This window comes from Triturus cristatus, chromosome 9, assembly GCF_964204655.1.
Source record: "Triturus cristatus chromosome 9, aTriCri1.1, whole genome shotgun sequence".
Lineage (NCBI taxonomy): Eukaryota > Metazoa > Chordata > Amphibia > Caudata > Salamandridae > Triturus > Triturus cristatus.
In genome coordinates this window covers 458,280,987-458,305,435 of record NC_140592.1, presented here as the reverse complement: position 1 = coordinate 458,305,435, position 24,449 = coordinate 458,280,987, and the positions used below count along the sequence as shown (strand labels likewise).

The 24,449-nt window shown below is 46.6% G+C and overlaps 1 protein-coding gene across 1 annotated transcript in view; it reads left to right on the top strand.

The window, feature by feature from the left end:
- LOC146798140 (flavin reductase (NADPH)-like) overlaps positions 1-24,449 on the top strand; it is a 169,620-nt gene that overhangs the window by 46,494 nt on the left and 98,677 nt on the right. The window contains exon 2 of the mRNA XM_085625374.1: positions 18,550-18,711. Coding sequence (XP_085481500.1) covers positions 18,550-18,711 — 162 coding nt within the window. The remainder of the gene's footprint in view (positions 1-18,549; positions 18,712-24,449) is intronic.

Genomic DNA, 24,449 nt, shown 5'->3' with positions numbered 1-24,449 from the left:
TTTATTTTCATATCAAATAATACATATACAGTATCAGCAGGTGTACGTAAATAAATCCACAAGCAGCATTAAGCAAAAAAGAAAACATAACAATACTACATATCCCAGTGTCTGAGCTGAAGCAATACTCCATCCAACAACAACACACATCAAATCATAGTTAGGCTCTGTGTAAACCATTAATACAACTTAGAACTCTTCTAACCAGGTGGCTAATGCTCCCCAGACCTTCCTTCTCTTTCGTTTAGCCTGAATACCCTTGCGCTTATATAGAGCCATTTCAAATTGATATACATGCTGAAAGCGCCCTTTCCATTGCTGGAATGTCGGGTGAAGACTATCTAGCCATGCTGAGGATAATCACAGTCTATATACAGTCATAGCGATGAAGAGCAGTTCCGGCCCAGGCCCTGGATAGGTTTTAGCTACTCCCAGTAACATAAGTTGCAGGGACGGAGTGATCTTACTTTTTAATACATCCCCTAAGAAGCCCACAATGTCTAACTCTAGTTGTTTTAGGCTGGGGCAGAAGTAGAATATATGGACCAGGTCGGCAGCCGATGCATGGCATCTGGGACATCTTGTCCCAGTCCTGCCGCCCCATTTTGCAATCTTTGCTGGAGTTATATAAAGGTCATACACCGTTTTATAATGTTGTGATTGCAAATTCGAGGCATACATCGCTGTACCCCCTAGCTCCAGTGATTCCAAAAACCCAGAGACGGCCAGGTCAAGTTTCTCCTTCCATTTCCCATCCCGCTTCTCCAGATCATCAGGGACCAATTCCAATAGGCAACCGTATAGCTGAGAGATGGAAGGGATAACTTATTTTACCATTACTTCCAACACCGGTATTTGATCAAAGCCAGCTGTCCCCCCAACATTTTTTTTTTAAAAGTCCCTGGTCTGTAAGTATTTAAAAAAATCTTGTGATAAGACGTTGACTTTACTATGGATCAGTTCAAAGGGCGCAAATGAGCTCCCTACCAAAAGATCTCCCAGTCTACTAACCCCATTGCAGCCCCATCTATTAAAGCAGCTGTCATGGAAAATGCAGGGCAATTGCTCATTATGGGTCAGAGGAGTATATTGGCTATACCTACCCACCCCTGCTTTTTTCCGAACCAAAACCCAGTTCCTATATGCTGCATAGAAGGTCTTAAAGCGGGTTCGTTTGAAGTAACTTGGCTCAAAGAACATCATTAAACAGCCCTGAGCAGTCTTCCCAATCAGTAGCTCATAAATGGAAGGTGACCTGTTGCTGGTGTCCTGTACCATTGTCCGGTTACTAAACAATATCTGATAGCACTGCATAGCTGCAGCGAGATAATACAGCCTAAAGTTTGGTAGTGCCCAACCACCCCTTACTCTGGGTAAGCACATATAAGCATTAGCTCTTCTGGTTTTCCCGTATGCCCAAAAAAAGCTCGCTATTAACCTATCAATTTTCTTAAACCATATATCATTAATTTCCAGTGGGACAGATCTAAACACATATAATATTTTTGGAAGGAAAATCATCTTAATTAAGTTGCATCTTCCCATTATCGACAGTCTCAAGTTGTCCCATCTTTTAAAATCTTGCTTGGCTTTCTCCAGAATAGGGGACAGGTTTTTATCAACTATAACATCTACCTTTGAGGTGATACAGATACCAAGATAAGTAGCTTCATTTGTGATCCTACTGTCAGATGCTAGCGTGTGTCTGTTGATTAAGATTTGGGTTTTGGTTTTGTTTAAAAGGAATCCTGACCTACTCCTGAATTCTTCAGCCAGTTTCTCCACTGCCCTTATGGCCCTATCTGGATCGCTTGTAACTATGGCGATGTCGTCGGCGTAGGCGAGTGTCTTAGTATCCCACCCCTGTAGTATAACGAGCACGACATCTTGTGAGGCTTCTAACATTCTGATAAAAGGGTCGATAAATAATGCGAAGAGTAGGGGAGACATAGGGCAGCCCTGTCTTGTGCCCCTCTCGATTACAAAGGGTTCGGTTTCTTGTCCCATTATACTAAAATAGGCTGTAGGTCTTTTATATATTGCCTGGATTGCGTTAATAAAGTTGTTTCCCATTCCAATATTCTCCATCACTTTCCAGAGAAAGGCCCACAACACACGGTCGAAGGCCTTTTCTGTGTCCGAAAAACAGACCCCCCATTGGTTTAGCCAGGACTTCGGTTGCATCGAATATGGTAATGACCCATTGAATGTGGTCCGTAGTTCCCCTCCCCGGGATGAACCCAAACTGTTTATCAGATACAAGCTGATGTATGACCCGGGCCAATCGGGTAGCGAAGATCTTTAAATATAACTTCCCATCGCTGTTTAGCAGTGTAATTGGTCGGTAGGAACCAAGAGCAGTAGGGTATTTGTTTTGTTTTAGAAATATAATTATGTTGGCAACGTCCCAGGATCTGGGCTGTTGAGTCCCCATTCTAATTCCATTTACAAGGCTCAGAAGCTCCTGCTGAACTTCTGCAAAGAATATTTGATAGAATTCTAATGGTATAGAGTCTACCCCTGAAGCCTTCCCTGAGGGTAGGGCGAACAGGGCCAGTTGTAGCTCTTCTAATGATATTTCTCCCCCTATCATCAACCTCTCCTCATCTGTGAGTGTAGCTGAGCCCAACGGGCCGACTAAATGGCTGTCTGGTGATGCAGAGCCGTGAATAAACAGATCTTTGTACAAATTAGCAAAAAACTCCCTGAAGGCCTCCCTTATTTCTCCGGGTTCTGTAACTGTATTCCCGCTCATGTTCTTAACATTACTAATATTATAAGCCATGCTCTGCTGTTTTGCCCTGACTGCCAGAAACCTCCCGATACTATTGTATTCATAGCGATCCTGTTCGTTAGTCAGGAGTTTCCCACCCTTTTTCTCTGCATGATGTTCATTTAGACAGGCCATAGTAATAGCTATCTCATTTAAAACAGGAGCCGCGTCCCTTCCATTTTGAACAACACTAATTAATCTGGTTTCCAGGCTGCTTAATATTCGATATAGCTCTCCACAACGACCATGTGCCTTCTTCTGTTTAGAAATGCTAAAGCTCAGGGTTTTGCCCCTTATGCCTGCTTTGAAGGAATCCCAGACCATCCCCTCCTCGGCGCTTCCCTTATTTATAGAAAAAAAAAGCACTATCCAAGACCGCATATGTTCAACATAGTCAGGATCCAGAAGCAGCTCCCTTTCAAATGACCACTTTCTAGGTGCTCGAATCAGACCAGCAATTACCAGCTCAAACACAATCGGATTATGATCAGACACTACTCTAGGATATAAATCCACCCGTGCCTCTCTGATCAATATAGGTGTAACTAAGAAATTATCCAACCTAGCAAAACTGCCATGGGGGGCCGAATAGTAAGTATATCCTGGGTCTGGTGCCCTTAAGGCCTACCAGACATCTACCAGACCTAGCTCTCTACGCAAATGCCCAAGAGCATGGAATGATTGTGGCTTTCGTCCAGCATAGCTTTCTTCCGTATTGCAGAGCCCCCCTCTTGACCCATTTAGGTTAAGGTCCCCACAAACAACAAATGGACCAGGCCACGTTGGTAGTTCGGCGGCCAGAAACTTAAAGACACTTGGATCGTCCAGTACTGGGGCATATATTACACATAATGTAAAAGAACCACTACCGGCCTTACACTCCTGAATCACCCATCTACCCAGCTTGTCGGCTGTATTGCGGCCTGGGATAATTGAGGTACCCTTCACTAAAACAGCCACCCCTCTGGTCCTGGTTTCCTGTGTTGTGTGACAGATAACCTTTAATCCCAGAGTGTTCAGCAGGGCCCTGTCTTCTCTGGCGACATGAGTTTCTTGAAGGCAATACACGTCTGCTTTTAGGTAGCAAAGCTCTTCATGCACCCTCCTTCTTTTAGCCTTATCATTCAGGCCGCAAATGTTGATGGATGCCATACGCAGCCTAGCCATAGCTCAAGGAAGTTGTTTCAGCCATACGAAATAACCACCCATTAGAGCCTGATGTCTTACTCCAATGTATTACCGCTAGCACCACCTCTACATCTATACTGCCTGCTGCCCATCCTCTCTCCCCTCTACATTCGTGTGCATCAGACCTTTGCCTTCCCAAGGTCAGTAAATGCTGCCCCATCAGTACTGTTACAGCCATTTGCTGTATATTGCATATCATGCCATTGATCGAACTACCGTTACCCCTGCCCCATCCCCCACCCTCTCTACACCCAGCCACCAGACGTTGGTTTGTTACTAATCATTGGAAATCTATGCACTCTTTGCACTTCCAAGGCCCAATAGTTTTCTTAATGTAAGTAGGAATCATTAAACACTGCGCCAGCCTGAAATGTAAGTTCCTTGACTGTTAGGATTTGATGAGTTTTGATAGTAGAAATGTTGGTCCTTTGTTATTTATCACTGTGAGCGATGCTTACTAGCTTGAAAGAGGATCTTTCCACAGCTGGGAGCCAGTGTAGAGCCTTCAGGATTGGAGCGAGGCATGTTTGTATATTTACATTAAGAAGTAGTTTTGCTGCTAAATTCTGGATTCTTTGCGGCCTTCCCATGGTTGGAAGTGGAATACAGTGGTATAGCCCAGTACGTAATAAAGTTTAGAGAAGCTGAGTGAATTTGTTGATTGTACTTGTGGGTAAATCAAAGATGTCGAAAGACCTGTCTAAGTGTTTCATTGCTTAGAAAGTTGATTGAGATAGCTTGTCCACTTGAGCATTCATGGAAAGTGTAGAGTGGAAGACAATTTCAAGATTTTGTAATTCTTTAGATATAATTGACAGAGGTCCAAGTTCATTCACCCAGAAAGACAGAGGAAAAATGTCAGCATTTAACTTGAGATCATTCTACTTCATCCATTGATTTACGGCTGTTAGGCAGGTGTTGAGTTTTGATTTTTCGATGTCTTCGGGTTTTCAAATTTCAGGATTATCTGTGTGTCATCTTCATAGTTGTATAGGTAAGTTCAAAACTGTTGATAAAGTCTAGTAGTGGTTTCATGTATATGTTATAAAATAGAGGTGAGATTGTAGGTCCTTGTGGGACTCCTGTTTCTATGCAGTAAGGATTTGATGAAAAAGAGGGTATGCGATTCAGGTGTGACTTGTTGTTTTGATATGAGAGCATCCAAGTACGAATCATGCCACCTTTTAAAGACTTCTTTGAGTCTTAGAATTATGGTATCTTGGTGTACTTTGCCAAAAGCTACTGATGGATCCAAGAGTAGTAATGCAAATACACTGTTTTTGTCAACTGTGTTTTTTTCATGTCATCCCAAATTGTAAATAGGGCAACTTTTGTCCATCTTCCTGGCTGGAATCCTGTTTGCCAATCTGAGAGTAGTTGTTTTTCTTCTGTGAATTCTGAGATCTTGCTAAATGCTGCTCTGTTCATAAGTTTCCCATTGAACGCTTCATTGGAGATTGGTTAGTAGCTGTTAGGATCTTATGGGCCTAAGGAGTTCTTGTTAAGTATTGGGTGTATGTATGCCTTCTTCAATATCCCCGGGGAAATCCCTGTATTTAAAGAGATATTAATGATATTTCTAACTGGGATGGTTTCAGATGTTGATAGAAGAATCTTTTCCAAAATGTGTGGAGGGCAGGGGTCTTTAGACCAGCCAGCTGTGCTGCTGGTTTTCACCAACCCTGCAAATCCAGAACATATGATAAGTTGTTTTAATGTAACACTTGGTTTAGCAGCTTGTCGTTTCAATGCACTGTAAATGGCAGACATTATAGTTTGCTAACTTAATCATACCTAATTTAATGGGACTCAATGTTATTTGAATGTAGAAGGATGAAGGGCCAAGTTGGTCTTACTAAGATTCAAACTTGTTACCTAGTGGTAATACCAGAAACACTACAGAAATAAATGTCCTTCCTGAACTGTTTTAAAACTGCTTCAGGGTAAAGCTAAGCAAACCATTACTGTGGTACTCTGGGGTTAGCCCATAGGAAAGCTACAGTGATATACGCCCTACCTAAACAGTCTCCGGGCATGGCCCAGAGAACCGCTAGTGTGAATCTCCGAGGTTAAGGTTTAGTTGGAACGCCACGCGGAACTCGTGGCGTTCCAACTAAACCTTAACCTCGGAGATTCACGATTTTCCCCGTTAAGCCATCACTAGGTAAGGCGGTTTTCGCAGTATTCTCATCTTTAGGCTTGATTACTCTTCTGGTAATAGTTTTTGATAGATTTCCTCATGTTATTTTTTTCAGTAATCTCGAACCTCACATTACAGAGGTAAGCGTGCAACTATTTCTTACTTATCGTTATTGCGCTTCAGTTCAGCCAACATATTAGTCATGATCTTGAGCATTAGTGAACGCTCAATCTGTATGTTCATGTTATTTTTTACAGCTTGCACTTCTATTCTTACTGAGGTAAGCCCATTAGTTAGACATCTTAACAGTTCCGTTATGACTGATTATTTTTCTCGACACACTTATAACACAGGCACCACCACGCTTAACTCATTTCTTACCCTCGATTCCTTAGTGTACAACAAGCAGTAATCCAGCACAGGTAGGATATAATTACCATAAAACAAATTCAACTCCACAAACCAAAGTATGATCTTGAGCCACCAATGATACCATGACTGATACATATGTTTATGTTTATTTTTATTTCAGATACTCCCTGATGAAGGAACCATTCGGTTCCGAAATGCATTGGGCACACACTTATTAAAATGTAATGAAGTGATTATGTAATGTCTTGATGAAATCAAATGATGATGTAAAATGAAGATATATATTTTTTTGTGTGATATATGATTGAACAAAAACTTTATTAAGTTGTATTGTTTGATATAACAACAAGAGGTTGAATTTATGTTGTTATTTCCAGAAATAAACTGAACAAATTTAAAAGATTGGCATTAACATAATTGTGTACTAGCACACACCAGGCGAACAGTGCACAGCTTCCTACAAGCCAACAGCTTGTCATTTAACCGTGTTCTTCCAGTAGAAGTGGACAAACTTCTACTCTGCTGTCGCACCGCAATTTTAAACTCAGTTGAGTTGTATAGAAAAGAGACTACGAACGGAGTGCTCTCCCTACCAAATAACTTCTGAACTACAAAATAAGCATCTCACATCACTTTTCACCAGCCGGTGCTTAGCTTCATGTGGCCTGAGTATTCAGCTGTTTTTGCTGAGCACACAGTGACTCGGCAGAATTCGCCAACAATACCTGAGCAGTTGCCAAGTACCAGTGCACTCTGTTAAGCCCCTTCTTTTATGTTTAAATGTGTTTTGATTGTTGCGATAGTAAGCACATGGAGAGAGCTAATCATTTGCTGACGTAGCATCAACATTCAGCCACCGTCAACTGTTTGTGCAATTTATAACAAGAAACTTACCCCCAGATCTCCACTCTAACCACCCTCCCCTACCTCTGGGTGCCCGTTAAACTAGTATACCACCATGGACATATGACCTACATTCTTGCAGAGGTCTACCTCGGTCGAGTTATTGCGGTGGTTCGGTCAAGTGCAACAATTTTAGATACCTAGGGCAGGTGAGCTCTGTAAATTCCTGGCAGAGAAGTGTAATGACAGTTGTCAGATCTCCCGTAATGTGTCCCCTTGTAGTTTGAGTGTCAATGAAAGCCTTTCCATCCCCAATAGATGCCAGATGCGGTGGAGCCACGTCTGTCTGGTCGGGACTCTGTCAGTGCTCCAGAAGGCCATGATTGATTGTTGGGCCACCCCCATTTCCACTGCAATATGTCTGCCCCTTTTGGATTCAAGTGGGTAGGTCAGCGGGTTGGGGAGGCCCAGCACAACATATGAAGGGAATCGGGGAAGTTGAGTGTTAAAATGTGAATCAATATCTGCCAAGATCCCGTCACAGGATTGAGTCAGCCTGAGGCATTCCCAGACAATGTGCATTAGCGTCCCTGGGGAGTCATGGCATCTCCAACACCCATCACCCCTTTCAGGGTTCCCCCTATCAAGGCAGACCAGGGTTAAATACCAGTTGGTAACGATTTTTGTCGCAGATTCTGTGCTGGATGCATTTGACGCCGTGTGTCGCATCCGATAATAAATATCTCGCCACTCCTCTAGGGATAGTTGTCACTCCAATTCCCATTCCCATCTCAATTGGGCAGGGGCCCTAGTATCTAGATCCCTGTACATCAGCATCTTATATGTCGGATACGAAGTGTCAGGTTGATGCTTTGATGCTTTGCTTAGAAGCCATCTCTCAAATTTTGTGCAGCATCCCTCAACTCTGGGTGCATCAACCAGTGCCTAATCTAGGTATATATTGAAATCACTCTCTCTCTGGAATTGCATTGTCAGCCCTCAGGGTGTCGAACTGTATGGGGCCTTCTTCGACAAATAAATGGACTATCGACCTACATCTCAACATCTGCCACGCCCCGAACGCGACGCAATTCATTCCCGAGGTGAAGTCCGGATTCTCTACCATCGGAGTGAGCGGGGAGGGCAATGACAAGAGACCTTCCCTTCTAGCCACAGCATCCCAGACTCTGAGGGTGAGCTCCATGATCGGGGACAGATAAAGATTGGTAGGGCGGTGGGATCAGCTCATAAAGGGGATCTTCCACAGGGATGTTCCCGCTAGCGCCCTATCCATAAAGAGCCATCTCTTTTCTGATTCCGGACGCGACCATTCCACCAGAACCCTAGGTTGCGTGGCTTGGAAGTAGCACAGGATGCATGGAATGCCAAGGCTGCCTTTCGTCGGAGCCCGCCAGCTATGCTTGCGTCGCATTCAGGAGCGCCGACCCACCCAAAGTTTTGGAAAGCTCTTTGCAGGAACTGAAGCAAAAGCCAAAGAACTCCACCGCTGGATCTCCAACTGCGCCGACAAGCTTGCACCCCTCTGCCACCCCACCAAACAACGCCCCCTGAAGGCCGCCTGGTCCACCACCGAACTCCAAGAAGCCAGACACTCCTGCAGACGCCTCGAGAAAATCTGGCTAAACCGTAAAACCACAAAAGACCTGAACAACCACAAAAACGCCCAGAAGGAATACCACCGGCAAATAACAAGATCCACACCAACGCAACCAATGCCAAAGAACTTTTCAACGTCATACAGCAATTCACTAAACCCCCCAGCGAAGCCACAGACGTCACACAATCCCAGGAACTCTGCAACAAGCTCAGCTCCTACTTCCATCTGAAAATCAAGGCCCTCTATGACAATTTCAGCGAACAGACGCCGGGCACCACCCCCTTCCCCACCACCGACAACCAGCCAACCGTCACTACCTGGAATACCGCCACTGTTGAACACATCACCGCGACCATGAACAACACCCTCTCTGGAGCCCCCACGGACCCCTGCCCTACCACAGGGCCGCCGCTGCCATCGCACCCGAACTAGGACAGAAAATCGACGCCTCCCTCAAATCCGGCATCTTCCCAGACGACTGGAAGCGGGCGGAAAGTCAAACTCCTCAAAAAGCCCACGGCCGACCCGACGGACCTGAAAAACCACCGGCCCATCTCCCTGCTCCCCTTAGCCGCCAAAGTCACTGAGAAGCTCGTAAATGCACAGTTGACCGCCTTCATCGAAGAGAACGCCATCTTAGAGTCCTCCCAGTCCGGATTCCGCAGCAACCACAGCACCGAAACCACCCTCCTCGCTGCCACTGATGACATGCGCTACTCGACCAGGGACACACTGCGTCCCTCATCCTACTAGACCTCTCCGCAGCCTTCGACACCGCCTCACATCGCACACTCGCAGCCAGGCTCCACGATGCTGGGATACGAGGAACTGCCCTTAACTGGATCCGATCCTTCCTCCCTGGCAGAACCCAGAGGATCAGACTCCCTCCCTTCCTCTCCAAACCCACAGAGATCAACTGCGAAGTACCCGATGGATCATAGCTCAGCCCCACGCTTTTCAACATCTACATGGCCCCCCTCGCCGCCATTGCCAGACACCATGGGCTCAGCATAGTCTCATACGCTGACGACACCCAGCTCATCCTATCCCTCACGAAGAACCCCTTTGACACCAGACTCTGCTTCCAGGAAGGAATGAAGGACGTCGCGTCCTGGATGAAAGACAGCTGCCTGAAGCTCAACTTGGAGAAGACCGAGGTCCTCATCCTATGACCCTCCAACTCCGCCTGGGACAACACCTGGTGGCCCTCCGCCCTCGGAAGTCCACCCACCCCTACAGACCACGCAAGGAACCTCTGCATCATCCTAGACTCCTCCCTCACCATGACCCGCCAGATCAACTCCGTCGCCTCCACCAGCTTCAACTGCCTTCGCATCCTCTGAAAGACCTTCAAATAGATACCCCCCAAATGCAGAAAGACAGTCACCCACGCACTCATAACCAACAGACTGGACTACGGCAACGCCCTCTACGCTGGAATCAACAGAACTCTGCTACACAAGCTCCAAATCATCCAGAACGTCGCAGCCAGACTCGTCCTCGGCACACCACGACACGAACACATGACCCAACACCTAAGAGACCTCCACTGGCTCCCCGTCGAGAAGAGAGTGACCTTCAGACTTCTCACCCATGCCTACAACTCCCTCCACAACATTGAACCCAAATACCTCAAAGAGAGAGTCTCCTTCCACGTACCCAAAAGGAGCATCCGCTCCGCTGACCTCGCCCTGGCAGAGACCCCCCGCATCCGCAGAAACAGAGCTGGCGGACGTGCTTTCTCCTACATCGCAGCCAAGAGCTGGAACGAGCCCCCAGCAAACGTTAGATGCTCCCTGAACCTGCACACCTTCAGGAAGAACCTCAAGACCTGGCTCTTCGACTGATCCGGAGCTGCACCCCCCCCCCCACCCCCCAAGCATCTTGAGACCCTCACGGGTGAGTAGCGTGCTTTATAAACCCCTGATTGTTTGACTGAAAGGCGACGACCTCCTGGATAGTCGATGTGAGATGGGTCCCCAAATGCGAGATGCTCTACTCCCATCAGATGGAAACGGCCTGGGTGAGCTATTCCTTTGTATCTTGTGAGACCGTTAGGCTTAATGCCTGTGATTTGACAAGATTAATCTGAAATCCCGAGACTGCCCTGAACCTCTCAACCTCTTCCAAGAAATTTGGCATGGCCTCTCGGAGATTATCAAGGGAAACAATTACATCATCTGCATATAAAGTGATGCGATGTTCCTCTCCCCCAAAGCTTATCCCTGTGGCCTTTGGATCTTCCCGGACCCTCTGTGCGAATGGCTCCATGTAGAGCGCAAATAGGAGAGGGGATGGGGCATCCCTGCTGCGTGCCACGCCTAATTGGTAAGCTCTCTGAGCCCCTACCATTAACCCTGACAGAGACCCTCGGCCTCCCATACCCACTCAGCACCCATGAGCAGAACCTATCCCCTAGTCCAAAGCATTTCAGTACCGTTGCTAGATAAGGCCAATTTACGCGGTCGAAGGCCTTCTCTGCGTCGATGGAAAAGAGCATCATATCGCACTGAGAGTGGGGCACCTTGCCTATAAGATGAAGGATCCGCTTGGTATTGTCTGAGCACTATCTGCTAGGGATAAACCCAGACTGATCCGGGTCAAATAATCCAGGCATATGAGGGGTGAGGCAAGCCGCCAAGATCCCTGTAAACAATTTTGCATCGACATTTAGAAGTGATATGTGTCGATGGGACCCGCACAGTCCCTTATCTTTCCCTGGTTTTGCTATGACCACCACCAAGGCCTCTGTCATTGAGGGAGGGAGTATCACTGAGTTCATGATCGCGTTGAACACTCTAGTGAGGTGAGGGGCCACGAAGTTGCAAAAAGCTGTATAAAAACTAGCCAGGAAGCTGTCTGGGCCAAGGGATTTATGCGGCTTCAACCTGGAGATTGCAGCTATTACTTCCTAAATTCTGTTGGAGTTGTCTAGGCCTGCTGCCTGTTCCGCTGTTAGGCGCATCACTTTAGCACCTTTCAAATACTCATAGATGTCCTGGGAGGGGAGATCTTGCGCCGAATATAGATCCTTGTAGAAGTATCCAAACCTAGCTGCCACAACCTCGTCCCCCTCGATCACTGTCCCTTCTTCAGTTATCAATGCCTCCATCACGCTAGCCTTGCTCTGTCCTTTAATTTTATTCGCCAGCATTCTCACGCAATTGTTCCCCCTACGTCAAACACATGTTTAAGGCGAAGTATCGAGTACTCAGCACTGTCAAGGTATTGGCCAGCTAATTGCTTCCTAACCGCCTCCAGTTGTCGCTATACCATGGGCGCCCCAGTGCGATGATGTATGCGTTCAAGTTCCCAAATTTGTTGTTGTAGGTGTGTGCGCTTATCTCGCCTGACTTTGTTGTCTGCCGCTGAGATGGCGATCAACTCTCATCTAATCACTGCTTTCATTGCGTTCCATACCTTCGCTGTTGAGGTCTCTGGGGTATCGTTTACTTCCAAGTAATTCCTAATCGCTCTATCTACCTGTTAAACTACCTCTGGTCTGCGGAGTAGGGTTTCATGTAAACGCCATGATTGAGACTTTTGGTAATGAGGTGGGAGGATGAGGTCCAACTGGACCACCGAGTGGTTGTATAGGGAGTGGTGTTCAATCTCCACCGAGCGTGTCGGTGCCTGGACCTCCCTAGAACCCAGAAAGTAGTCAAGCCTGGCATACAATTTATGCACATTAGAGTAGAAGGTATAGTCTCTTGAATCTGGGTGTGAACTCCGCCATAGGTCCCTCAATCCCTTTTCCTGCAACCATAGGGCCCCCCATGGACTAACCGCCCTGGTTGCACGCTGCCACTGGGATGACTGGTCAAGTTCATTATGGAATACCAGGTTTAGATCTCCCCCTAGCACCACCCACCGGTCCTGTGTAATCATGATGTCTTCTACTGCTCTTTGCAAAAACTGTTCCTGTCCCTCGTTCAGGGTGTAGATGGACCCTAGTACGATGGAGTGAGAACCGAAGTGGACACGGTATCCCAAAAGGCATCCCTTAATCTCTGCTACCTTCATCCCCACCCTTCCTTGGAAAGAACAGGAGAATAGTAATGCCACCCCTTCCGTCTTGTGTGATAAGGAGAAGAATTGCTGCGGGAAGGCTCGGTATTTAAGTCTATTCCAGTCCTTACGTAGCAGATGCGTTTCCTGTAAAAGGCAGACATCTGCCTGGGACTATTCCAGGTAGGAAAGTATTGCCCTCCTCTTAACCGGATTGTTTAAGCCCTTGACATTTAGTGTCAGTACCCTTCGAGCTTTCACTAGTCACGCCATAATGGACTCCCAATTAGCCTCTGATTCATTCTTAAGAGCCCCCCCTCCATTCCTTTCGAACCATGTGGGGTTCCATCTGACCCATGTGGGGAATAAGATATAAGACCTGACTTCCTGTTGGGCACCAATTAACAATCCCCAAAACAATAACAATAACATTGAACAGCCATAGTCCCTGGATCAGGGAGGGAAACAAAAGGTCCATCCCTCTACCAGTGGTGAAGTCTCTGTGTGGGCTGAAGGTCAAGTCTTCAGTGTCTCATTCCGCCTCCCCATAGCTGCTCCCCCCCCTGCCGCTTGCCCCCCAACTCAAGCCATTTCACCTCAGGGGGGATTATTGGATGAGGTGTCTTCTGCAAGCTTGTCCAGCAGGGTTCTCCTTTCAGATGCCATGGTTGCCAGATCTGGGCCCGAAACCGCCCCCCCCCGTCTGGCGGGGTTTAGCCGCCATCTCCAACGGCCCTCTCATCTGTGTCTTTCGGGTTGCGTCTTTGGCCGGGACTCCTTCTGAGGCTCTATCTGAAGCAGTGTACATGCCACTGACAGGGAGCACATTTGATGGAGCTGGTCCTGCCATCGGAAGATCAGCCTGAATGGATGTCCCCAGGAGTAAGCCACTTTCTTGTCGTGCAGAAAGGTCGTGACTGGGCAAAACTCTCTCCTTTTCTGGAGTGTGGAGCCCGCAAGGTCCTGGAACAGGTGGAGGGCTTGGCCTTGAAACATCACTGATGGCGTTTCTCTGCCTTTTTCAGAATCCGTTCTTTCAAGGAGAAATTGTGAACACAAGTCAGTATGCCCAGTGTTCATGGCACTCCAGGACTCCAGCGACCTACTCTGTGCTCCTCGGCCCTGGGCAGCTTGCCCCACTCTGTCTCTGCTTCCGATCCAGGGAACCAGCCTGCTACCTCTGCGCAGATCAGCAGCGGTGGTCTATGGCTCCCTTATTGATCCGTCTGGGAGGCTCTCCCAGGGGGCCGAGCCTTGACCTCTGCTCAAGACTCTCGACTGGCCGAGACGCAGCCAGGTGAATCTCCATGTTCTCTCAGCCCGGGCCCAGGCCGGTCTCTCCTTTCTCCCTCCGCCGGGGGTCCAGACACTCTCTGGAGCCCTGCCGATATCGCCTTTTGCTGAGGTAAACCTATAACTAGGGCGGCGGGAAGGTCTCAGCGCAGCTGGGAAGGAGAGACGTAAACACACGTCTTACTCCGTCGCCAGGAATGTACTGAACTGAGCACAACCATTATTGAACTGGGGTATCTGCACCCGGAGCCTTGATTCATGCTCCACAGAACTCTAACATAAAAGGGACCGGCCTAGATTCATGAGAGAAGAGGTTTCTGGGAAGAATGGAAAGGGTAGGCCGCAATCCATGGTGTCATAGTCCAAGCGCCAGAGTTATCATTGCACCTGCTGTTATTATCTACCTGCTATTATTATTTGTGTGGTATTTCTTCTTAAGTGTACGTATTGAAGTATGTTTCTTATCTAAGTAATGCACATGGCGGGGCATTCATTCATTGTGCTGCTGGTTGGTTGTTGAGTTCTGAGTTTATACACCTCACACTACCTCCCTAAGAAGCCTTGACTGCTCGCCATTAATACCAGTGAGTGTCAAGGGCTGAAGTGGTTGTACTTGGCCCAGTTTGCAGAGCCATGGGAGTATAGAACCTGGGACATCAGAGTAAAACTATCCCAGCCTCCACAGCTGAGGCCCAGTAGCCCCTGCTTGCCCAGTAACCTACAAAATTGGTTGTGACAGTACTAATTGTTTGCCTGCAGGGTAATCCATATAATTTTTGTCACCTTTCGTGAAGGAAACCATGTCAACTGGTTTAGCCCATTGTCCATCTTTGTGTTTAACTTGGTGGCCCAACTGGGACTTTTGTAACAGGTTCTAGTAGTAATGATGAGGCTCTTCTGTTGTAGTTCATTTAGGATCCTTCTTTATTCTTGCAAAGGTCACAGGTCAGCTGCAAGATAGGAATTAGTATAAGATCGGAATTCGATGCTGAGCTGTCAGACCATGGCCGGACTGGCCAGCCAGGCAAGCGTGCAATCCCCCAGGAGGCTGGTGCTCCAGACCGCCAGTTTTGGCACTTGGAGGCCGGTTTCTGATTCCAGGAGTGTTGGTGCACGTTAAGCTATCCCAGCGGCAACTTGAAAGAGTTACTCTGATTCTGGTGCGCATTAGCACGTCTGCACCTGGGTACTCAAGTCATAATTTTTCCTAGGGCTGCTTTAAGTTCGCATTCCAGCTCTTTGTTAGACTCAACTCGTTCAACTGCCTGCAATTCCACAATCACATCATGCATACATATTCCACAGAATCGTCAACACTTGGGTTGAGTCGGCCACACTGAACACCAAATACCTGTGATGCAACAATTTTTGTTTCACCAAACTGGTTATTAGGTCTGGCTCATGAATGTCTCAAAGCAACATTCCTATAGGCCAAAGCCTAATGGAGGTAAAATGGACAGTGACGTGAGAAGTGCAGTAATTAGCTCTGCAATTTGTTGAGCTGGCAAGCAGTGGCGGCTCCTCCACTAAGGCAGAGGAGTTTAAGAAAAAATAAAATGATAATAACTCAGTTATTATCATTTACTTTTTTCCTTTTTCGTGCATGGCAGGTTTGCGAGGTGGGTGGGCGGGGCTGACAGAGCAGCCAAGGAGTTGTGAGCAGCCGAGGAGTTGTTTCCCACTCCTAACTGAACATAACTGTTTGTCTGGCCCTCTCAGGCCGACCATAACAGTCATGCGCACTTTCCCTCTTCTCTACCCAGGTTGCATTACAGCCTGGGTGTTGAACATGCCGAGGCCCCCGTGCCCCATCTGAGCACCGAGCCACGGCGCTCAGACAAATCACAACGCTGATTGGCACTGGGGAGCCTGGGTGCTTCCGGGCTGCTTCCTGTTCCGGGAGGCGGGGAGACGCAACCATGAGGAGCGGCAAGGAGGACACAGCAAGCAGGTAAGTTGAATCATTTTTTTTAATTTCACATCACAGCTCACCTCCCCCCACCGCCGCTTCTCCACCCTGATCGGTGCTGGCTACCGCTGCTGCCAAGGTCATGCTCCAGCTGTGGTATTTTATGCCTGTGCAAATTCAGACCTATATCATATTATGTTTTCATTGGTTTTGAAATATGTATTACACAGGTATTAAAAATCAGAATATGCATTGAAAGGTGGCAGTCAGCTTGAGCAACTTTCTTACTTGTTTTTGTATATCTCCAAATAATGATTTATTACATAGGCTGATTGTGTCTGAACTTTGCATTGTGGGACATGTACTTTTGTTATACCGCTATAAGCTTAAAAATTGCCCCATGCACAGTTTGCTGTGCAAAAAACAGATGACAGGCTGAAGTTGTCTGTCGCTCATGACATGGAGCACATCATCGTATTCCCTACTGTTGCATTTCACCATGTGCCACACTGTGCATCCATAATGCATGGAGCCATGTGCACATGAACTGCGCATCGCCTTGGGCTCCCCTGAGGGAGAACGCCCAGGATTCCTCTTGAAGAGCATCACCTCATGGTCTCCTGAGGCAAATCATCCAGTGCTGCCCTAGAAAGCATTTCACTGTGCTCCTCTGAATCACAACACCCTATGCTCCCTTGTGAACACCACTGCATGATGCCTTTGGAATAAATCACACGGTGATTCTCTGTGCTACACATTACCTTGTGCTCGCTGCTGTGCTTTCTTTTTTTTATATATATTTAAAATAAAAAAACAATTATTTGAGCTGATCAGAAACATTTTAATCACCAATTATAATTCATATAATGCTCAATGGGGAATATATAGTTATACATACATAGCAAACATTACAAGTAATACTTTCTTTCAAAATAGGACAGCTTAAGTTATAGTTAAAATGCAGGAAATCTAAAAGAAAATTGAAATTCATTATTAAGATTCCCTAAAAAAGTACATACAAGCTAGAGTAGAAAAATGTTCATTTCTACTGCTTCTTGCAAATACAATAAAGTGCATAATCAAAATACAAAAATCTAAAAAATGGAAATTCATCAGTGAAGTTGCTATAAATTATAATAAAGTGCATATAAATTGGATAAGATACATCACAATGATTACTTGCAGATATTGTAAAGTGCTTCAGGAAAACCGAATGCTGCTGTGCTTTCTCCTAAACTCCTTGCTTCATATCATCCTGTGCTCTATCTTGCACCTCATCCTCCGCCTCTTCTGCAAATAGTTAGGCCTGACTGTTAATCTGTTTGCAACGATGCATGTATGCTTGTTGGTCTGTGTACTTGCTCTTTATGTGCATATGTACCAGTTTGATGGGTGCTTGTTTGTGTGCACTGCACAGAAGTGAAACCTATAGAGTACGTCAGTTCTGTTCATATATGCTGAAAACTCAAAAAACACAAGGAAGTCACCCTTCTTAAGACAAAAAGGGACGGGGTGTATACAAAGTCTAGCACAGAACAATTCCCTTTTCACTTTTTGAATGTTCTAAATATCAGGAAAACCTATTTAAACAAGCATTTGCAATGCAATAGATCTTGCATCTACCAGAGTTTGAGCAATTGGCATTGTAATTAACAATGCCTTTTAATTGTGTTTTTTTTTTAAATAAGGATAAATAGAGGGCATTATCATTTACAATACCTATAGCTTGAACTCTCGCAAATGCAAGACCTATTGCATTGCAAATGCTTTAAGAGAGAGTGTGTCCTGCCTTTTCCTGCCGGCAAGAGCAGGCAGGACAAACCTCTTTAAGAAAATAGTGCTCGGAGGCTGTAATTAAAGCCTACCCAGCAACAACACGCGTAACAGGGGGCGTCCTCATGGGAGGTTACAAAATTGGAAAAGGTGGTATTAAGGAGGGACAGGTCGTATTAAGGAGGGACTACTGAGCCTATTGACTAATGAAAAGCTACAGTTTGCAATGGACAATGACTCAAGCCAATGAAAAAACTGGGCGGAGAGTGGGCGGAGCTTCACATCCATACCTTAATACAGCATGCCTTGCAGCGCATGAGCTACCCAGGCTCGACCTAAAAATAGTAGCGAAACAAAAAATGAGCGAAAAAAGACCTTACTATTGATTGGTATAAAACCAATCTTGTAAAATGCAGTGCAAAACCTTTGATAAAAAGTGACCATACCCTTACAATAATCTGAATAATATCTTTTTTCGTTCATTTTTTGTTCGGCTACCATTTTTTAAATAAGGTTCTCTGATATTTAGAAAATTCAAAAAGTGAAAAGGGAATTGTTCTGTGCTAGAGTTCATATATGCTGGCCATAACTGAACAACCTATTCTAAAACTGTGTCTGCTTTTATCTTTTAGGATACAACGTCACAGTACTGGTGCGAGATGCATCAAGACTCCCTGCTGACATTAAAGTGCCCAGAGTCATCGTTGGGGACGTGTTAAATAAGAGTGATGTCAACAAAGCGGTGGAAGGGCAGGATGCAGTCATCGATATCCTGGGCACTGGGACCGACCTAAGTAAGAATGCCTTGCTTGTAGCAAATAGGAATGTTTTATTGGCTGCTTGTGTAGCTCTTCGTGCCACCTTAAGATGACATTGTGCTGAAAGAAGAAGGAGATGGAATAGAGGGTCTGGGAGAGGTAAGGCTACAAGAGAATCAGAGTGAGGAAGGAGTCTTGTGAATGGAGTGGGATATTGTATTGCTTTGACTGGCCAGGATGGAGAGGTGTAACTCATGACAGGTGGCTGGAGAGGTACTATAACAAACAAGAGAGGTCCTAGGAAGTTGTGTGATGCTGTTCTCTGCACCCTGCACCCTCCACTGCGTCCAGAGTTAGACCTTTCATGCTGCTTCTACTTAATCAGCTTAATTCCTGGACACACCCAACCGAAGAGAGCTGTAGGGAGAACAGAGTATGAGGCTAGAAGGTAGCGTGTGCTCTTTCCCTAGGTTCTCGGGCTTCGGGAGGCCAAGGGGCCAGTGTCCGAAGAGGGCAGCCTCATAAATGGCTATCCTTGGCATTCACCTTGGCTAGAATAGCATATACAGGGCTTCCAGATATCATGAACTAATCCTGGGTTGAGTTTATGGCCAACTGTTAGGCTTCATTGACCCTCACCCTGTGAGGGCTTGAACTTGTGAAATCTGCAAACTGTAGGGCACGTACACTTGCTGTATTTGCCCAGGAATTTCTTGGGCAACTGAAGGATACAGATTTGCAAGGCTTGGGTCTTACAATTAGAAGACTGGTTGCATTTCTAGTGGGATGGGATATTCCAATTCAACGGTACGTTAAAATGATCTACGCTTTCGCTAGATAATTCTTAAAAGCAATGCAGGAATTGAAATCCAAGCTATCTGCGACACAGTTTATATATCAGTGTCTTCGATCATCGATTTGTCTCAGAAAAATGACTCTGATGTCAAAGCAAATTCAAATATTGATGTTATTTAATCAGGTATTGTTAAGGATTTACACGTTTTGTTCTGCCAGTAATGGTAAAGGAAACTCCTTCTGGAGTAAATACTCCACCTGTTAAGTCCAGAACTCTCACTTCCAAAGTACGTCTACAGGCGGATAAACATAAGAGCATACACAGCTTATTGACAACTGTTTCCTAGACAAATGAGAATTGTCTGGCCACCGTTCAAAAAGAGCCAGAACCATTGACACATCCCACAAAAAGGAATACTTAGCCTTGAGAGGATTAGCCACCTGGATACTATTAAGACGTTTATACATAACCGGGTGCATTCCAAAGGCATACCATCAACCTGTGTATGACCAGCAGAAATGGCAGATCGAAAATTATTCACAGATCTGTAAGACAAACCTGCTGAAGCCTTATGAGACAGAAAATTTACAATGTGGGATAACTCTGCCGCTACGGGATCCACATTCTGTTCCAGGCACCAACCCATCCAGCATCACCATGCTGAGGAATACTGTTTTCTGGTAGAAGGAGCTCAGGCCTGCCATATGACGTTTTAAGCTGTGTCCGAAATGCCTGGTAATTCCCACTGTTGCCTGAAAGCCTCCAGATCATCAGGGGCAACTGCCCCGACATTATCAGTGGGTGCAGTCTCCGTGAAGGCCCTCGAGCATAGTCTTTCTTGGAGAGACCACCTTCAGCCGGTGGAGATATCTTCGCAACGTGCTCCCCAGCACCAACGGCTGGCATCTAACTCTATCATCACCTCCGGTTGGGACTCAAAGATGCCCCAGCTGTTCCAGGCATCCATGTGTCCCAAACATCAGTAGAGTTTTTCCCTCACTTCCTCTGTCATGGGAATCTGCTCTGTATAAAACAGGCCTTTCTGAAGATGTCGGCGTTTTGGAGTGCCTGGTAATGCAGTGGACCAGGGAAAATGGCTTTGATTGAGGGTGCCAACGGCTGACCAAGGGAGCAATCACTTGTAAAGAGCCCACCAGTTGAGAAAGGACCAACTTCTTCTACTTCTTCATGTCTCACAAATTGGTTTTGGGAAGCCTCAGCTGTGCCAACTGGGAGTCGATCACAAACCTCAGAAAGTCAATCATCTGAAAGGGATAGAGAATCTATTTAGTTTTGTTGATGTGGAAACCCAAATCCTGTAAGAGAGATTTTGTCATCTGTAAGTGAAGGGCGGCCAATGAGCGGGACTGGGCCATGATGAGAATGTCATCCAAATAGACAATCAGGCGTATTCCCTGTTCTCTGAGAGGGCTACCTCTGGCTTCATCACCTTGGTGAAACACCACCGAAGAAAGCCCGAAAGGAAGGACCAAATATTCCAACCACCTGCCTCTCCACCGAATTGAAGAAATCGCCGGTGAGGAGGGAAGATGGGAATGATCAGATAAGCCTCCTTGAGGTCCAGCCAGACCATCCAATCCCCCTTCCGCAACATATCCACTAAAAGATGGATGCCCTCCATCTTGAAATGCTTGTACACAATGACATGGTTGAAGTCTCTCAAATTCAGAACCACCCTGTGTCCACCTCCCTCCCTTTTTCTGTACCAGGAAGACATTGCTGTAGAAACCCCCATTGCTGCTGTTGCAATATACCTCTGCCCGCTTCTGCAGGGGGGCTATTTCTGCGACTATAAAAACACACACTTGTAGGGAAAAATGTAACTGTTGAGAGAGTGACACTTGCTCTGGAGCCTGATAAAACTCCAGGCGAAAACCCTGAGCAGTCTGCAGTATCCAGGTATCTTGCATAAGAATCCTCCAAATGTGGAGAAAGAATTGAACAGGACCCGCCCAATGGAATTGCTGAGGTATTGAGAATTCTTACCTGCAGAATTTTGGGATTGGAATCCCGCTCTGTGACCGCTTCTGTTGAAGTGTCATCAGGAGAATCGTTGACCGGTGGGGTAGAATGTGCCACCCCTGGTAGAGTCTTGCCACTCTCCTCTACAACGACTGTATCCACCTCTGGAAGGGCCTTGGTAATAGTAACGGCCTGGCGAGCAGCCCCTGCCTCGCCAGACCCTATTGGAAAGGCCAGCCTGAACAACTCTTTTGATATTGGATTGGACCTTATCCAAGGAAGTAAAGGTACCCACATACTTGGAAACATCCTTGACAAACTTTTCTCCAAATAGGTGACCCACAGCCAAGGGACCCACCTCAGCCAAAGCGAGTTCAGTTAAGTTAGAATCCATCAATCAATTAATCAATCAGGGATATGTATAGCGCAGCTACTCACTTGTGAGGGTCTTAAGGCGCTGGGGGGATGGATGGGGGGGGACTGCTGATCTATCTGGGTTTAGTCAAAGAGCCAGGTCTTGAGCTCCTTCTTGAATTGGGTCATCGACGGGGATTGCCTGAGGTGGAGGGGCAGGGTGTTCCTGGTCTTGGCGGCAAGGTAGGAGAAGGATTTTCCTCCGGTTCTTGACTTGTTGATCCAAGGGATGGAGGCAAATGTTAGTCAGGCGGAGCAGAGGTGTCTGGCGAGAACGTGGAATGTGAGGCAGTGGTTCAGGAATGCTGGTCCAGCGTCGTGGAGGGCTTTGTAGGTGTGAGTAAGGAGCTGGAAATTGATTCTTTTGTTAACAGGGAGCCAGTGAAGTTCATAAAGGTGTTCGGTGATATGGCTTTGGCGGGGGATGTTGAGGACCAGACTTGCTGCGGCGTTTTGAACGTTCTGTAGTTTCCTGAGGAGTTTCTTGGTGATGCCGGCATAGAGTACATTGCCGTAGTCAAGCCTGCTGGTGATGAGTGCGTGGGTGACTGTCTTTCTTGCTTTGTTGTGGAGCCATCTGAAGGTCTTTTGGGGCTGGCATAGCATTTGGAAGCAGGAGGAGGATATGGCATTGATCTGACGATTCATTGTGAGTAAGGAGTCCAGTATGATGCTGAGGTTGTGTGCATGGTCCGTGGTGGTGGTGGGGGGGGGTTCTCAGTGCGCAGGCCACCAGGAGTCTTCCCAGATAAGCACTTCTGTCTTGTCCGAGTTGAGTTTGAGGCAGCTATCCTTCATTCAGAAGGCAACAGACTTCATCCCGCTGTGGAAGTTGATTCTGGGGGCTGAGGGTTCATTGGTGAGGGAGAGGATCAGCTGGGTGTCATCAGCGAAGCAGACTATGTTGAGTCCATGGTTTCTTACGATGGCGGCAAGGGGGGCTATGGAGACTTTGAAGAGGCTTGGGCTTAAGGAGGAGCCCTGGGGCACTCCTCAGCTGATCTGTGTAGGTTCCCGAGCGGAATAGAGGTAGTCTGACTCACTAAGTTTGGCCGGAGAGGAAGGAGCCTTCCCCTGGATGCCGGCGTTGTGCAGTCTTGTGATTAGGGTGCGGTGTGAGACTGTATCAAAGGCGGCAGAGAGGTCTAGCAGGATCAGGGCTGCTGTTTCGTTCCAGTCGAGGAGGGTGGAGATGTTGTTGGTGGAAGCGAGGAGTGCGGTCTCGGTGCTGTGATTGATTCGGAAGCCGGATTGGGAGATGTCCAGGATGTGGTTCACTTCGATGAATTCATAGAGTGGGCGTTGATGGCCTTCTCGGCGATCTTTGCTGGGAAGGGGAGCAAGGAGATGGGACAAAATTTTTTGAGGTCTGGCGAGTCGGTGGACGGCTTTTTCAGCAAGGGGTTGATGAAATGAAATGAAATGGCGATTTATAGAGCGCGAAACATTCACCCGAGGGTGTCAAGGCGCTTACTCATTGAGACCAGATTTTGACTAAAGGTTTCGCAGGCACTTTAATGAATAAATAACCAGGTCTTTAACGCTTTTCTGAAGGCTAACAGATGTGTCTCCTGTTTCAATTTTATAGGTAAAGAGTTCCACAATTTAGTTTCGCCTAGTACAAAGCTTCTTCCCCCCAGGAGCATTTTTTCATCCTGAGAACAAAAAGATCATGTGCAGAGGATGAACAAAGATCGTGTGCTGGGATATAGGGTATCAAGTTCTGTTTTAAAAAAACCTGGTCCTATACCCTGTGTGGTCTTAAAGACAATACATATAGCCTTAAACTCAATATGTTTGTTTATTGGCAGCCAATGTAAGTCCTTGAGTGTCCTTGACACAGATCTGTGTCTTGGGATATTCAGCAAGAGCCTAGCCGCTGCATTCTGCACAACCTGCAGTTTCCATTTTTTCCGGAGGTTGATAAAGAGCCCGTTGCAGCAGTCGGCCCTGGAAAGGACAAGCACTGAGACCACTAATTTACGAAGCTCAACCGGGATGAAAGGGAGGATTTGTCGTAGGAGTTTTAACATATAGAAAGAGAGGGAGGTAACCTGGTTGACATGGTTTTCGAATGAACGTTTGGAGTCAAAAGTGACTCCCAAGTTCTTAACCTTGGTCACTGGCGTCGGTAGTGGCCCAAATTCCAGGGGCCAAATATCAGGTGACCAAAAGTTAGTGTGTGCACCGAAGAGTAGGACCTCTGTCTTTCTAGAGTTAAGTTTTAGACAGTTAGTGGTCATCCATTCCCCAACCTGACGGAGGCACGCGTGGAACTGTTTAATAGTGTCAGTGGGGGAACCTGACACAGAGACGATAATCTGGGTATCGTCTGCATAAGAAACAGCCGAAAAGCCCAAGGAACTAATCAACTTTGCCAATGGAGCAACATAAATGTTAAAAAGAGTCGGGCTCAGGGAAGAGCCCTGTGGCACCCCACATGGCAAAATAAAATTGGGCGATCTGAGGTTATCTAACGCTACAAATTGATCCCTGCCTGACAGAAAGGAGTTAAGTAGGGTAAGTGCATTCCCTTTGATACCAATTCTCCTTAGAACTTCCAAGAGCTTCTGATGGTTCA